The sequence below is a fragment of the Saccopteryx bilineata genome, chromosome 8 (assembly GCF_036850765.1).
Source record: "Saccopteryx bilineata isolate mSacBil1 chromosome 8, mSacBil1_pri_phased_curated, whole genome shotgun sequence".
Taxonomy (NCBI): domain Eukaryota; kingdom Metazoa; phylum Chordata; class Mammalia; order Chiroptera; family Emballonuridae; genus Saccopteryx; species Saccopteryx bilineata.
In genome coordinates, this window is record NC_089497.1 from 58,012,883 (window position 1) to 58,027,936 (window position 15,054).

At 36.4% G+C, this 15,054-nt stretch overlaps 1 protein-coding gene across 1 annotated transcript in view; it reads left to right on the forward strand.

The window, feature by feature from the left end:
- Nucleotides 1–13,729, forward strand: part of PPP1R2 (protein phosphatase 1 regulatory inhibitor subunit 2) — a 34,881-nt gene extending 21,152 nt beyond the window's left edge. The window contains exons 3-6 of the mRNA XM_066241234.1: nucleotides 162–239; nucleotides 765–859; nucleotides 7,643–7,810; nucleotides 11,291–13,729. Of these exons, the coding sequence (XP_066097331.1) occupies nucleotides 162–239; nucleotides 765–859; nucleotides 7,643–7,810; nucleotides 11,291–11,337 (388 nt within the window). The 3' untranslated portion in view covers nucleotides 11,338–13,729. The remainder of the gene's footprint in view (nucleotides 1–161; nucleotides 240–764; nucleotides 860–7,642; nucleotides 7,811–11,290) is intronic.
- Nucleotides 13,730–15,054: the final 1,325 nt, after the last annotated feature.

Here is a 15,054-nt window from a genome sequence, read left to right on the forward strand (position 1 = left end):
ACTTTAAAATATTTGCATTGAATTGCAACTAATATTAAACTTTAAAGATGACAACAGAACTCTAAATGTTGATATTTTAAGTAAGTCAACAGAATTATGTTTAGCTTGTTTTTCTGCTTGAAAAATTGTAGTTATTTATTATGATCTGTTTGCTGTCCTAGTATGGTAGCTGATGATGAAGGTGCATTGAGTGATTCAGAAACCACTGAAGCTCTGACCCCAGATATGTTAGCTAAGAAGTAAGTACTGATGATTATAAAGCCTTTTCACTTACACTGTTTTTAATTATGCAGAGTTAAAGGCATCTTACTTTACTTTACTTGTACAAGTGTAAATAAAAAGTATGTGCTAAGTTATCTGGATATTTATAACAAACTTTATAATCTTGATTTTTTTATTAAAATCAAGGTATGCAAGTGGCAGAAAGATTTGATACCAGAGCCTAATACACAGATTGTGGGTTTTATTGTTTTGTTTTACTATCCTGCCTCCTGGGTTTTAAAGTAGAAAGTAAGAAGGGCAAAAATAAGTTAATTCCTAAACAAAAGCTCTTTTTCTTTGCTGTTCATTGATATGTCACCCCCCACTCTCCTTGTTTATTATTTCTGCACCCATGCCCAGTCTCTTTTTATTTTCCTTATTAGGTTATAGCTAGTATATGAATGAACTTTAGATATTTTTATGAGACACAGAAGTTGAAGAAGTTACTGGGCTAATAATCTAAGAATATCACACTGTTGATTTCTGTGTAAATGATTATTTAGATTAGCTGCTGCTGAAGGCTCGGAGCCAAAGTATCGGGTTCATGAACAAGAAAGCAGTGGAGATGAAGAAAGCGACCTCTCACCTGAAGAACAAGGTGGTTTATTTCCTTTTCTGCTTTCAGCATTATGCTAATAATTGTTCTAAAATAAGCCTGACCAGGCGGTGGCACAGTGGATAGAGCGTCGGACTGGGATGCAGAGGACCCAGGTTCAAGACCCCAAGGTCACCAGCTTGAGCACGGGCTCATCTGGTTTGAGCAAAAATTCTCCAGCTCGGACCCAAGGTCGCTGGCTCAAGCAAGGGGTTACTCGGTCCGCTGAAGGCCCATGGTCAAGGCACATATGAGAGAGCAATCAACGAACAACTAAGGTGTTGGAATGCGTAACGAAAAACTAATGATTGATGCTTCTCATCTCTCTGTTTCTCTCTGTCTCTCCCTGTCTATCCCTCACTCTGACTCTCTCTCTGTCTCTGTAGAAAATAAAATAAAATAAAATAAATCCATGATGCCTGACCAGGCAGTGGTGCAATAGATAGCGCGTCAGACTGGGATGTTGAGGACCCAGGTTCGAGACCCCAAGGTAGCCAGCTTGAGCCACAGGCTCACCAGCTTGGGGCAGGGGGTGTCACTGGCTTGAGTGTGGGATTGTAGACATGACCCCAAGGTCACTGACTTGAGCAAGGGGTCACTCGCTCTGCGGGAGCCCCCCCCCCCGTCAAGGCACATATGAGAAAGCAATCAATGATCAACTAAAGTGCCACAATGAAGAATTGATGCTTCTCATCTCTCTTCTTTCCTGTCTATCTGTCCATATCTTTCCCTCTCTCTGTCTCTATTACTTAAAAAAAAAACAAAAAAAACATTATTTGGAAGTCTTTAAAATGGTTTTCCTTTTTGGAAAGTGGATGGTGAGCCTAACCAAGTAGTGGCGCAGTGGATAGAGCCTCAAACTGGGATGCAGAGGACCCAGTTTCCAAACCCTGAGGTTGCTGGCTTGAGCGTGGGCTCACCAGCTTGAGTGAGGGGTCGCTGGCTTGAGCCAAAGTTCGCTGGCTTGAAGTCCAAGGTCGCTGGCTTGAGCAGGGGGTCACTCGCTCTGCTATAGCCCTCTCATCAAGGCACATATAAGAAAGCAATCACTGAACAACTGAGGAGCTGCGACGAAGAATTGATGCTTCTCATCTGTCCCTGTCTGTCTGTTCCTATCTATCCCTCTCTCTGATTCTCTCTCTATTGCTGTGAAAAAAGGAAGGAAGGGAGGGAGGGAGGGAGGGAGGGAGGGAGGGAGGGAGGGAGGGAGGGAGGGAGGGAGGGAGGGAGGTAGGTTAGTTGGTGGTGAGAGATTAGGGAGCAACATTTTCAAATTCATATTCTACTTGTGTGGGTTTATTGTTTTTTGTTGTTTGGGTGTTTGGTTTTTTTGTTTTTTTTAGATTTTATTCATTTTAGAGAGAGGAGAGAGAGAGAGAGAAGGGGGGAGGAGCAGGAAGCATCAACTCCCATATGTGTCTTGACCAGGCAAGCCCAGGGTTTCGAACCTACAACTTCATCGTTCTGGGTCAGTGCTTTACCCACTGTGCCACCGCAGGTCAGACTTGTTGTTTTTTTATTCATTGTAAGGAGGCGAGGCAAAGATAGACTCTCACATGCACCCCGACTGGGACCCACCCGGCAAGCCAAGCCCACTAGGGGGCAATTCTCTGCCCTTCTGGGGCTTTGCTCCGTTGTTCAGCAACCGAGCTCTTAGCCCCTGAGGCAGAGGCTATGGAGCCATCCTCAGCACCCAGTGCCATCTTGCTCCAGTCAAGCCATGGCTGCAGGAGGAGAATAGAGAGAGAAGCGAGAAGGGGACAGGAGTGGTGTAGCAGGTGCCCTGATGAGGAATTGAACCTGAAACATCCACACACAGTACTGACACTCTACCACTGAGCAACTAGCCAGGGCCTGTGTGGGTTTATTGTATAATAGCCTTTCCCCCATTGATTTCCAGAATTTGGGAAAATTTCTATCTTGAAAGTATTACTGGTGTTCTTTAGTAGAATTTTTAGTGCCTAGTAGAGTACATGCTCAGTAAATATTTATTAAATTAATGCTTTTAGAGTCATTGAGTGTTTGGATGGTTTGAAAGTGGCTGGAAATAAACGCTAATATCCCAGTTACTTGTGCTTTTTCTATTTTAAGTCATTGGTGAAACTTAATGATCCAGGATAGTCAGACATAGTGTGAAGATTTTTATTAGGTTTCATCCAACAAAAGGAATGGTAGTGTCTTAGGAAAGGAGATAAAGATAGCCTCTCAACCAGGATGGAAAAGGCTACTGTATTGTAGCCCATATAGCACATAACACGTTTAGGGCATTGCTACCTATACATTGTTCCTGTTTTTAAAAGTAACAGTGGTTTATCTATGGAGGTAAGGCGAGAAGGAAGATATTTCACCTTGTTGCTTTTATACTTTTGAACCATGTGAATGAATGTATAATCTTTCTAAGAATTAAAAATTCTTTGTATAGTTTATTTTTAACTTTATAAAAGGAGAAAAAAACTAAGCCTATGTCCAGAGACAAAAGATGTAAAAACATACACACACACACACTCAGAAAAAGAAAAGGAGAGTAGTAGTGTACTTGAAGCTTGGCAATGTGGGGACTTACCTATATTCTATTGTAAAAGAAGTTCAGAGACTTCAGAACTAAGATTCCAAATATTTGCTAGTTAAATGTCAGTATCTTTGTCATATGTAGCTGCTAAGGTATAATTTGCTATTCCATCCTCTCATGTTTAGAATATAGCTTATTCAACAATTATGATGGTCTGAGCTTAATTATGAAAGAGAGAAATTTTACGTAAAAGCATAATCTCAAGTTGTATTATATTATTATATCTCTTCTACCCTTAGTGACTTCCTGACTTATTTTTCCGAAGTATACTCCAAAAGGCCGTTGAAAAAAGATTTCAAGTGGAAATTGTTTCTTCATTATTCTCTAAAACTATACTCTATTGAGAACAGGGAATTTATTTATTGACAATTTTCATTAAGGGTTTTTTTTCTCAAATTGTACTGCTGAACATTAGCCAGCAGGGGGAACCATTGACTAGTTGCAATTTCATATATCATTTCCCACTAGTAGAGTTACTGATGCATATATGCCTATTGAATTTAAACAAATTATATGTCTGAAAATTCTTGTTTATTGACAGAAATAATTAGAAAAAAATGTCTTGTAACTGATAGCATAATAATTAAGCTATTGACTGTGGAGTCAGACAGATCTAAGTTTGTATTCCAGGTATGTCACTTGCCTAATTTGCTTAATTTCTATGAGCCTCCATTTTCTCATTTCTAATTTAGAAACTATAAAAATATTTATAGTTTCTGGCTGGTTGGCTTAGTGGTAGAGTGTCAGCCTGGCCTATGGAAGTCCTAGGTTCGTTTCCCAGCCAGAGCACACAGGAGAAGCGCCCATCTGCTTTTCCATCCTTCCCCCTCTTCTTTATCTCTCTCTTCCCCTCCTGCAGCCAAGGCTCAATTGGAGCAAAGTTGGCCCAAGCGCTGAGTTTGGCTCCATGGCTTCTGCCTCAGGCACTAGAATGGCTCCGGTTGCAACGGAGCAATGCCCCCAGATGGGCAGAGCATCGCCCCCTAGTGGGCATGCTGGGTGGATCCTGGTGGAGTGCATGTGGGAGTCTCTCTGCCTCCCTGCTTCTCACTTCAGGGGGGGGGGGAAATATATATATATATAAATATATATATTATATGTATATATAGTATCACTGCTCAGTAAATATTAAGTTTAAGAACTTAAAATAATTGGTATATCATTATGTTATTTTGTAGAATAGTAAAGAAAGTATGAAAAGGATAATTCACTTGTCTAGTCCACTTGGTTAATTATTATTACAGCTAAACATGAAACCTGAATGTCCCGTACTATTTGCATTGTGTTGCTCTGCTGTACAAGAATTATAAATAAAATGAATATATTCAAAGAAGATTGAGTTAACAGCTTTCTATATTGTTAGCTACTAACTTGTGTTAGCAGCTTTCTATGAAATGGGTACATTGTATGTTTTTAAATTATATAATAAATACTTAGTATTCCAAAATTGGAATATATCTGTAACAAGCAAAACCAAGTTTAGTATCTCTTAGAATTGAAAAGAAGTAATTTTTTTAGACTATAAATATAATTCACAAAAATTAAATACTATAATACCAACTGCTAGGAACAAGAAATTACAAATTAAAGGTGTCATAGTACCTTTCTTTCCTTTCAGATCAACAAAGATTAAAAAGAACAGTATATCTTTTGGTGTGCAAGTGGAGAAATAAGGGATTCATATACTATTGGTGGGCATGTAAAATGGTGTGGCTTTTCTGGAGTATAGTATGGAATGTATTTGATGTACTAATTCTTTTCCTAGGGTTTATTCTAATGTTTTAAAATATATATTTAACCAAGTCTCAATTAATATACATGTCTGCATAAAATTACCAAAATTAAAATTTCACAAATGTGAGTACTCACCTTTACGATATGTGATATGTTTTATCTCATTGTTTTCATTTTTTTTTTTTTTTAAATGCTGGCTTTGATTCACTAAAGAGCCATGAGGCATAGTTTGGAATAAAATGCTAAGTATTGAGAAAATAGTGGAACAAATACACAAATGTATGTGTATTACATCATAATAACTTAGAAAGTATAAAGGGGGAGATCAGGACTCTTTGATCAAGAACAAAGGATAAAGTTACACCTCATACTTTATAGCCATTTAAAAATTATATAAATTTTCTGTGTACCTGGCAGAATTTTACTTATATACTTTATTATCTAAACCAGGGATAGTCAACCTTTTTATACCTACTGCCCACTTTTGTATCTCTGTCAGTAGTAAAATTTTCTAGCCGTCCACTGGTTCCACAGTAATGGTGATTTATAAAGTAGGGAAGTAACTTAAATCTATCTTTTTATTTATACTTTGGTTGTTCCGCTACCGCCCACCATAAAAGCTGGAACGCCCACTAGTGGGTGGTAGGGACCAGGTTGACTACCACTGATCTAAACTATTGTCTAAACTCTGCATCATTTTAAGATTAAAGTAAAGGTTGCTGTTACAGTTCTATTAGACACTAGGCTTGCATGGGTAAACTGGTACATTATGGTCATCCTAATGGGAAAAAAAACAGCAAATACAATAATATATGATTGTTTTTTATAAAAACATTTTTGGAAAGTATGGAGTCATAAAATATTAATGTTAATTTCTGACTAAGGAAATTAAAAGGTTTTTTGTTTTTGTTTCTCCCATGAAATTGTTACTATGTAATGAGAAAAAAAGTTATTTTTTAGTAAATTTATCTGGTATTGGAGGCCATTAGGATCTTTTATTGTTTTGTTTTTTATATTGTACATCATCTGAATACTTAAAGATATAACTAATCATGAGGACTTGGTTTTTTAATGGTCTTTAAATTTTTTTAATTTCACTCCTCTTTACAATACGGTACTCTGAAAGAGTAAAACAAATTACAAAAGTTGTCTATAACCAGAGAAGATGAAAGATGCCTTGCAAGATCTTCAAGGGATGCCGAAAGGGATGTTGGTCTCAGAACTTTTCCTCAAAAGTGGTTGATGAGTGGTGATGTGAACTGTAAATACATGTTTTTAAAACATATGTATACACAATGGTACAAACTTGGAATTTGAGGACATTGAGAAAGTACTTTGAATGTGAGAGATTTCTCTCTATGCCTTTTTGGCATTAAAATATGTTTATGAATACCATAATAAAACTGTGGTGATTGAGTTGTAGCACTCTCTTGTTTGACAGACTAAGGAGTTGGCTATTTTATATCAACCCCCTTTTATGATTTTTAATTTACTGGCCTTAGAAATTTTTAAATCTCAGAATTATTTCTTCATAAACAAATGATCTTTAAAAGATCTATTAATTAAATATGATCAGCTATGTTTATTTGCTGTTAATGTTTCTATGGTGAAGAATATAATGAAAGAATAGTGCAGAATTACTTCACTATTAATAACAGGTTTTTCTTAGAATTACTCTGGGAATGAGGTTGTATTTTTACCCAGGATTGTTGAAATCTAAATCATGGCAATTTCTTAATGAATCATAAGAATTTTTTTAAATTTATTGATTTTAGAGCAAGACGAAGAGGGAGGGAGAGAGTAGGGAAGGAGAAGCACTGGTCTGTCCCTGTATGTGCCCTGACAGGAGACCAAACCGGCGACCTGCGTCCAGGAGGGGGCTCTAAGCAACGGACCTCTCTGGCCAGGGCTTATAAAGATGTTTTAAGGAATTTTTATTAATTATAAAAATAGAGAACTTGAAAATATTAAAATTATCCTGTACTTCCTTGACCCAGAATTAACCACTGTTAATTATTGTGTTTTTCTTTGTGTGTTTGCATGCACATATATGCAAGCTTTGTATATAATATTTGTACATAATACTTACGAAGTTCTATTCAGACTATTGATATTCACACACATACACAGTATTATACCTTACTTTTTTTCCCATTCAGTATCTTAAAATTCTCTTCACAAATAGAATTAGTAATGGCTTTAATCCTATATTTCAATCAAAATGTACTTGAACCATATAAAGCAGATGTTGACAAACTTTTTCTGGAAAGGGCTAGAGAGTAAATATTTTTGGTTTGTGGGCCACATGGTTTCTATTGAAACTAGTCAACTCTATCTTTGCGCACAAAAGCAACCTTAAGCATTACAAAAACAAGTGGTCATGACTGTGTTCCAATAATACTTACCAACAGACCCAGGCTATCATTTGCCAGTCGTTGTGCTAAAGACTTCCTAAGCATTTTTCTTTTTTTTTTTTTTCATAGAAAAAAAGCGACAGTTTGAAATGAAAAGGAAGCTTCACTACAATGAAGGACTGAATATTAAATTAGCTAGACAATTAATCTCAAAAGACCTACATGATGATGAGGAAGATGAAGAAATGTCAGACACTGCAGCTGGAGAAAATATGAATATGGAAGAATCAAATCAAGGTGAGATGTTTCAGAAATATCTCGAGAGTCTTGTGATCCGTTGTGCGTACATAATATACTTATTTTGCCTTACACTTTTGAAGAACCTCAGAGTATTTTACTGGCATTCAATTATGCCAAAAGTTTCTAAAATTTAAACCCCTGTGGCCAATTTCAGAATAATAAGATTTTTATGCCCAGAGTAGATTTAAGACCACATATAATATGGCTGTGTGTTTTCATTTACTTTATTTTAAGCAATGATGTTTGCCTTCATATTAAGCTATTTTTGTTTTTAATGTTTTAGATCTGTCAATCTAAGTTAAGGTTTAAACTTTTTTAAAGAAACATATTTTTGCCATGGTAGGTTGACTCAATGGTAGTGTCAGCCCAGCATGTGAATGTCCTGGGTTCAATTCCCAGTCAGGGCACACAGCTTCTTCACCCATCCCCCTTCTCTCTCTCTCTCTCTCTCTCTCTCTCTCTCTCTCTTTCTCTCTCTCTCTTTTTCTCTTCCCTTCCTGCTGCCATGGCTCAATTGGTTTGTGCACATTAGCCCCATGTGCTAAGGATGGCTCCTTGGAGCCTCCACCTCAGGCACTAAAAATAGCTCGGTTGCAAACATGGTCCCAGATGGGCAGAGCATCAGCCCCAAATGGGGGATTGCCAGATAGATCCCAGTTGGGGTACATGCGGGAGGCTATCTCCCCTCTCATTTGGAAAAGAAGAAAAAAAATACATGTAATATGTAAGATTAAAATCCCTTTGGATACAAAGTATATTACATATCTTTCCAATGTTGATTATCAGGTTTTCTGATTATTTTTTTTTCTTTTTTTTAATTAGAGGAGAGGAGGGGAGATAGTGAGGCAAACTCTTGCCTGCATCCTGACTGGGATCTACCCAGCAACCCCATCTGGAACTGATGCTTGAATACCGAGCTATTTTTAGCACCTGTGGCTGATGTGCTCCAACGGAGCTATTCTCAGCACTCAGGGCCACGCTCAAACCGATAGAGCCACTAGCTGCAGGAGTGGAAGAGAGCGAGAAAGGGGCGGGGGGGGAGCAGATGTTTGCTGCTTCTGTGTACCCTGACCAGGAATCAAACCTGGAATGTCTGTATGCCAGGCCGATACTATATCTACTGGGCCACCGGCCAGGGCTTGTTTTGTTTTTTTTTAATCTCAATCTGTCCCTGCAGCCTACCAACTCTTGATTAGTTACAGGAAAAAGATTTTTTAAATTTATTTATTTTTAATAAACTGTTATTTTGGTATTCAGTGAAAGTGAATCTTCTATATCACTAATGCAGATGTTGTACCTGTTTACCTACTCTTTGTACTTGCAAATGGATGTGTTTCAGTGGAGTTGTAACTTGTTGTTGTGCCTGGGATGGCTAAGTCTTAGGAAAATAAGTAATTACACTATTGTTTTGGTTAGCATATACGAAATATGAGTGATTCTGTGATAGAACTTGATGATTGTGTCTCATTATAATAAAAATATTATTGTATGGATTTTTGTTACTTCATTTTAGCCCTCCATACAGTTTGCTTTATACAGCAGCTTATTTCCATTTTATATACTATACTCTATTTAGTTTATATTTAACTTTTTTTTTTAAGTGAGAGGAGGGGAGATAGACTCCCGCATGCGCCCCGACCAGAATCCATCTCTGCCCATCTGAGGCCATGCTTGGCAACTGAGCTGTTTTTAGTGCCTGAGGCAGAAGCTCCACGGAGCCATCCTCAGCACCTGCGGGCCACCTCACTTGAACCAATAGAGCCATGGCTGTGAGAGGGAAAGAGAGAGAGGAGGGATGAGGAGTGGAGAAATAGATGGTCGCTTCTCCTGTGTGCCCTTATCAAGAGTCAAACCCAGACATCCACATGCCAGGCTGATGCTCTTCCACAGAGCTGGCCAGGACCAGCTTATATTTCACTTTAACTTTATTTTGACTAATATGTCTCTTTTTATTTATTATCCATTTTTAGTTGCCCTATATTCTAATTGGTCTTTGTTTTCTATTTACATATATATATGGGATTTATTTTTATGTCTTCGAAGTGAATGTTTCTTTGGTTATAAGTTTTCATCAGTTTCCACTCAGACTTTCACTATCAATTCTTAATGATTTTGGCCAAGGACTGGGAATACTTCCTTTATTTGCCACTGGGAATTTGCACAGCAATACTGTGCCAAAGGTTAAAGGGATTTCTTTTTTTAAACCACAGCTTTTGAAAAACAACTCTGGCCTATCGTGTATTTCTACTTGTAAGACAGTAGTTTCACACATTTTGTACATAAATACCTTTTTCAGTTTAAGATTATTATTAAAATTTGCATTAGCTCAGTGCCTGATATTTCTTCAGTGGAGATGAAGTACTCCTTACATAGGGGTCTATTCTACTTAGCTTCATAAAGTCCACAAAGATAGATAGACAAGATTACACAAGGCATAGGGAAGAAACTTCCTTATTTATCTTCTACCCCGGGGGTCCCCAAACTTTTTACACAGGGGGCCAATCCACTGTCCCTCAGACCGTTGGAGGGCTGGACTATAAAAAAAACTATGAACAAATCCCTATGCACACTGCACAAATCTTATTTTAAAGTAAAAAAACAAAATGGGAGCAAATACAATATTTAAAATAAAGAACAAGTAAATTTAAATCAACAAACTGACCAGTATTTCAATGGGAACTATGCTCCTCTCACTGACCACCAATGAAAGAGGTGCCCCTTCAGGAAGTGCGGTGGGGGCCGGATAAATGGCCTCAGGGGGCCGCATGTGGCCCGCGGGCCGTAGTTTGGTGACCCCTGTTCTACCCTCTGGTTCTTTTTAAAAAATCTGGTTTTATGGAACCCATTACTTTTTTTTTTTTAATATTTATTTATTCATTTTAGAGAGGAGGAAGAGGGGGGGGGAGCAGGAAGCATCAACTCCCATATGTTCCTTGACCAAGCAAGCCCAGGGATTCGAACTGGCGACCTCTGTGTTTCTAGGTTGATGCTTTATCCACTGCACCACCACAGGTCAGGCGGAATCCATTACTTTTTAAGCATTGTTCTGTTCCTCTGTCCCCTGACCTCCATTTTATTACTGTTTATTTAAAAAGAAAAGCTGCATGTTTAGACTCTAAGGAAATATTTTGGAATTTTGATACCATAAATGCAAATCTTTTTATAGCTTTGAATATTTGAGTTATAATAAATCCAGCTATCCACTCGTGATTTATTCACAGAAATATTTAGTCTGAAACCCATTTATCCTATCACCAAGTAGACCCTCTAGTTGTACTTTTTAGAATATTTAGGGGGTATGCAGATTCTTTCATAGCTGACTAATTTGCCTATATGATACATACTTTATTTTTTAGATCTTTATATTTGTTTATCATCAATGGCAGTGGAAGGCCCCTTTATAGCTCAGGGAGTTCCAAGTTTGGCAGTACATAAGAAACAACTTACGTTGATTGTTTTTTTCTTTTGTCATTGCAGGATCTACTACAGGTGACCAACTGCAAAATAAATCACCGAGTTCATAGAAGAGATTTGTCCAGCACTGTACTTGTTGAATACAAACCCTGTTACTATATATTCTGCTTCTTGTTCTCTACAATTCATGACTCAAGTACCAAAATGTATACCAGTTATTATATGTTGCCAAGAATTAAATAACTTGAGACTAATTAGACTGAAAAAGCCTAATTGATACATATATTCTTGTGCCTAGTACTTCACCACAAATACAGCATAATATAACCAGTCCAAAACTGTGTTACTTTTGTAAGAACACTGGTTAACTTGTATAAAATATTAGATAGCTTTTTATGTTTAGAGGTTAAACAATACTTGGGGAGGGGCAGGGGATCTAATTTATTTTCTTCACTTCTAAATGTAATAGTTCTTATAAAAAGATTTTTTTAATCAAAATCCAATTGGAACAACAGGCTGGTAAATATTCAGCCTGAGAAGTATTTTAACAGACACCTCAGCTTGATTTATCTGTCAGATTGAAAAGTATTGTAAGAGTTTATGTTGCATTTTCTGGCCTACTGCCTTTAAAATTCCTTTTGAGTTTTTTTATGTTTACAAGGAAAGGATTGAGCTTTTTCTCACCAAAATTAGCTTTATTTACAAATAAGTTATCAGGCTATACTTGCACTAACGTCTGCTGTTTTTTTGTACACTTCAGTTGGCAGACTTCAGATCATTTTTTTAATAAATATAATTCTAATGTTATTTCAGCGTTCCCTTTATATTCCTGTCCTAACCACCTGCCTTTCTTTCTTACTCCTTTCCACATATTCCCGTACAGTAATCCTTGACCTTTATAAAGGATTCTAAAGATTGTCATGACATTAGGGACTCTTCTCTCACATATTCTATCATTTGCTGCAACAATGAAAATCTTATTTTGACTATCAATGCACATTTTTCATATTTTTTTCCTAATACATAGAGAAAATGTATTTGATAGCCACAGTACTATAGACAGGAAATAAATTCAACTGCAGAATTTCTACACTGCTCTGATTTACAGCTTGCTAATTAAATTGCTATTACTAGTTTATTGTTTCACTTAAATAGACCTTAGAAAACAACTGAGGTTTTTTGTTATTTTTTTGCATGTTGACAGAATTTAACCAGTGAATATGATGATAGTTCCTGAATGTATAGGCAGAAGTAATCCTAAACACTTTTTAATTTAAAAACTTTATTCCCTGCTTTAAGGGACTATGATAATGTATATACTATGACAAATGTACTTTATTCTTCTAACACAGTAAGACTGAGATTTTTTTTTTCTCTGAAATAAAGTGCATTTCCTGTGTATCTTGGTTTAGTGATAGTTTCATTTTTAGGCAATTATTGTGTCTGTATTTTAATTTTTTGTTAGTACCCAGAGAATCCATTATATAAACAGACTTTTTAAGTAGTTTCTGTATATTGTATATATGAAATGGCTTTTATTGAACAGCTTATCTTCCACTTACAAGTTTATGAAAATATCAGTATGTCAAAATAAAAAAGTGGGAGTATTCTGTGCTGTTAGAAGAATCTTTTTATTATTTTGAATGTCCTTTTTAAAAAATGGGATCCAGTCAAAGCACTTCTGAACTATAGGTATAGTATTCTAAATATAACATGTTAGCTAGTAAAATCACAAAATGGTGTTTATCTCTGCTTTTTGAATTTAGAATGTTGAGGTATTACCTATTGAAACCCATTTGGGGGGATTTAAGCTTATATGTGTTTGTACATATGTTCATGCACACAGACCTCTGTTTTTGGTTTTCTCATTTTGATTTCTTAGAAATTATCCACATACTTTTTATTTGTAGGAAAAGCTGCTGTAAAGTTATGACCTTTAACAACAGATTCATTTGTTGTTTTCTACAAACTATTTTTTGAAACTTCAATCACAGGCAAACAAATTTCTCATTTTAGGAAGTGTAGACAATTGTATCAGGGAAGTAAGGTATGGCAAATAGCATGACCTGTCAGATTTTAGGTAGTTGACTGTAATTGAGTAAAAAAAATCACTTTCATTAAGTCATGAGTTCCTAATTGACATGGTATTGGACCATAAAAAAATGAACCTTTATGATTCAAGTTAGATTTTCCTTTGGAGAAAGTTATCTGTCAGTGTTCAGTTCTAGCCAAGGTAAAATTTATGTTCAGCTTTTTAATCAATATCACTTCCTCTGCTTAACTCCTGGTGTCATCTCTTCTGTTCATTTTTCCTTCTGAAATTCAGCAGAGATGTTCTTTAAAATATAGTAATAAAATAGTGTAAATGGATTGTTAAACTAAGAATAACTTTAAATTGGAGATTATGGTGAAGTGCCATTTTCCCTAGACTTATTTTGTTTATATTTTTCCCTTTAAATCGGTACACTAAACATTGTAATAAAATACAGTGATATGACAATAGCCTGTCTATGGGTTTTACTTTTTGCTATCCAGCTATCAGGATCGGATTCCATTGGCCAAGTGTTCTGGATACCAAGAAAGGATCTTAGACTACATTTTTGGTAGGATAATTTGTTTAGTTGTGATAGAAATAATAAGGGCCTGACCTGTGGTGGTATGTTGGATAGAGCGTGGTTGACCCAGAATGATAACGCCACTGGTTTGAAACCCTGGGCTTGCGCGGTCAAGGCACGTACAACAAGCAATCAATCAACGTACACCTAAAGTGAAGCAACTGAGTTAATGCTTCTTGCTGCCCATCTCCCTCCCTCTCTCTCTGTAAAATCAATGAATAAAATCTTGAGAGAAAGAAAAGAGAGAGAGAAAGGAGGGAGGGAGGGGAAAGTGATACAATTTCTTAGGAACTTTTTATTTGCTCTTGCCCAGCATTTTGCTAAATCTCGTATAATCAAACCAACCATGTAAAGCAGTTACTCTTATCAGCACTTTGTAAAGGAGAAAAAAGCTCTTGGTCACGTTATTCAGTCTCCATGTATGTCTTATTCATGCTAAATTATAGGATTCAATTCCAGGTTTAATTATAAACTTCATGCTCTTTATCCATGCTTTTTTAGATACAGAAAATTCATTTTAGAAGTTACACTTTACAAATTAAATTTTGGTTAGTCACATCCTTTGCTTTAGGTGTTTGAGGTTTTTTTAAACAGGAAAATTTGGAAATTTGTTTTAGAGTTATACGCCATTTAGGAAAAATCAAAAGCACAAATACTCAGAGGCTGGAAATGTCTAAATGCATGTAATTTGGTTTCATTCTGCAAGTTTGCTTCTAAGCAGGATGTTTTAAACTCAGATTATTCCCTTACCCTCATGAAGATTTATAATTACATCATCATATTAAAGGACTTGAGACAACCTGCATTAAAAAAAAACATGCTTAATACTTGGTTTAACCTAGCTGTTTTTAAACATATTTCACCATAATCACCCCACTCCTCTCCTTTTCATCAAGTAGCATCCCAGTAAGAATAGGGGAGGTAGACCAGGGTCTTCAATATCTCATGAAAACTAAACTTCCTCCTAAAAGAAGAGAACAGTAAGAGGGAAGGCATGTTAAAAATAACTGTACTGTATGGTTTATGGATTATACGTATTTCCCAAGCATAAGACCTTAGATTTTGGTAAATTACTCAGAAACTACTTATCAGATGAGGGTGTGTTTGATGTGGTTGGTATATGCTACTATTGTTTACCATTGCTGTAACTACAGGCATACCTTGTTTTATTGTACTTTGCAGATACCGCACTTTTACAATTTGAAGGCTAAA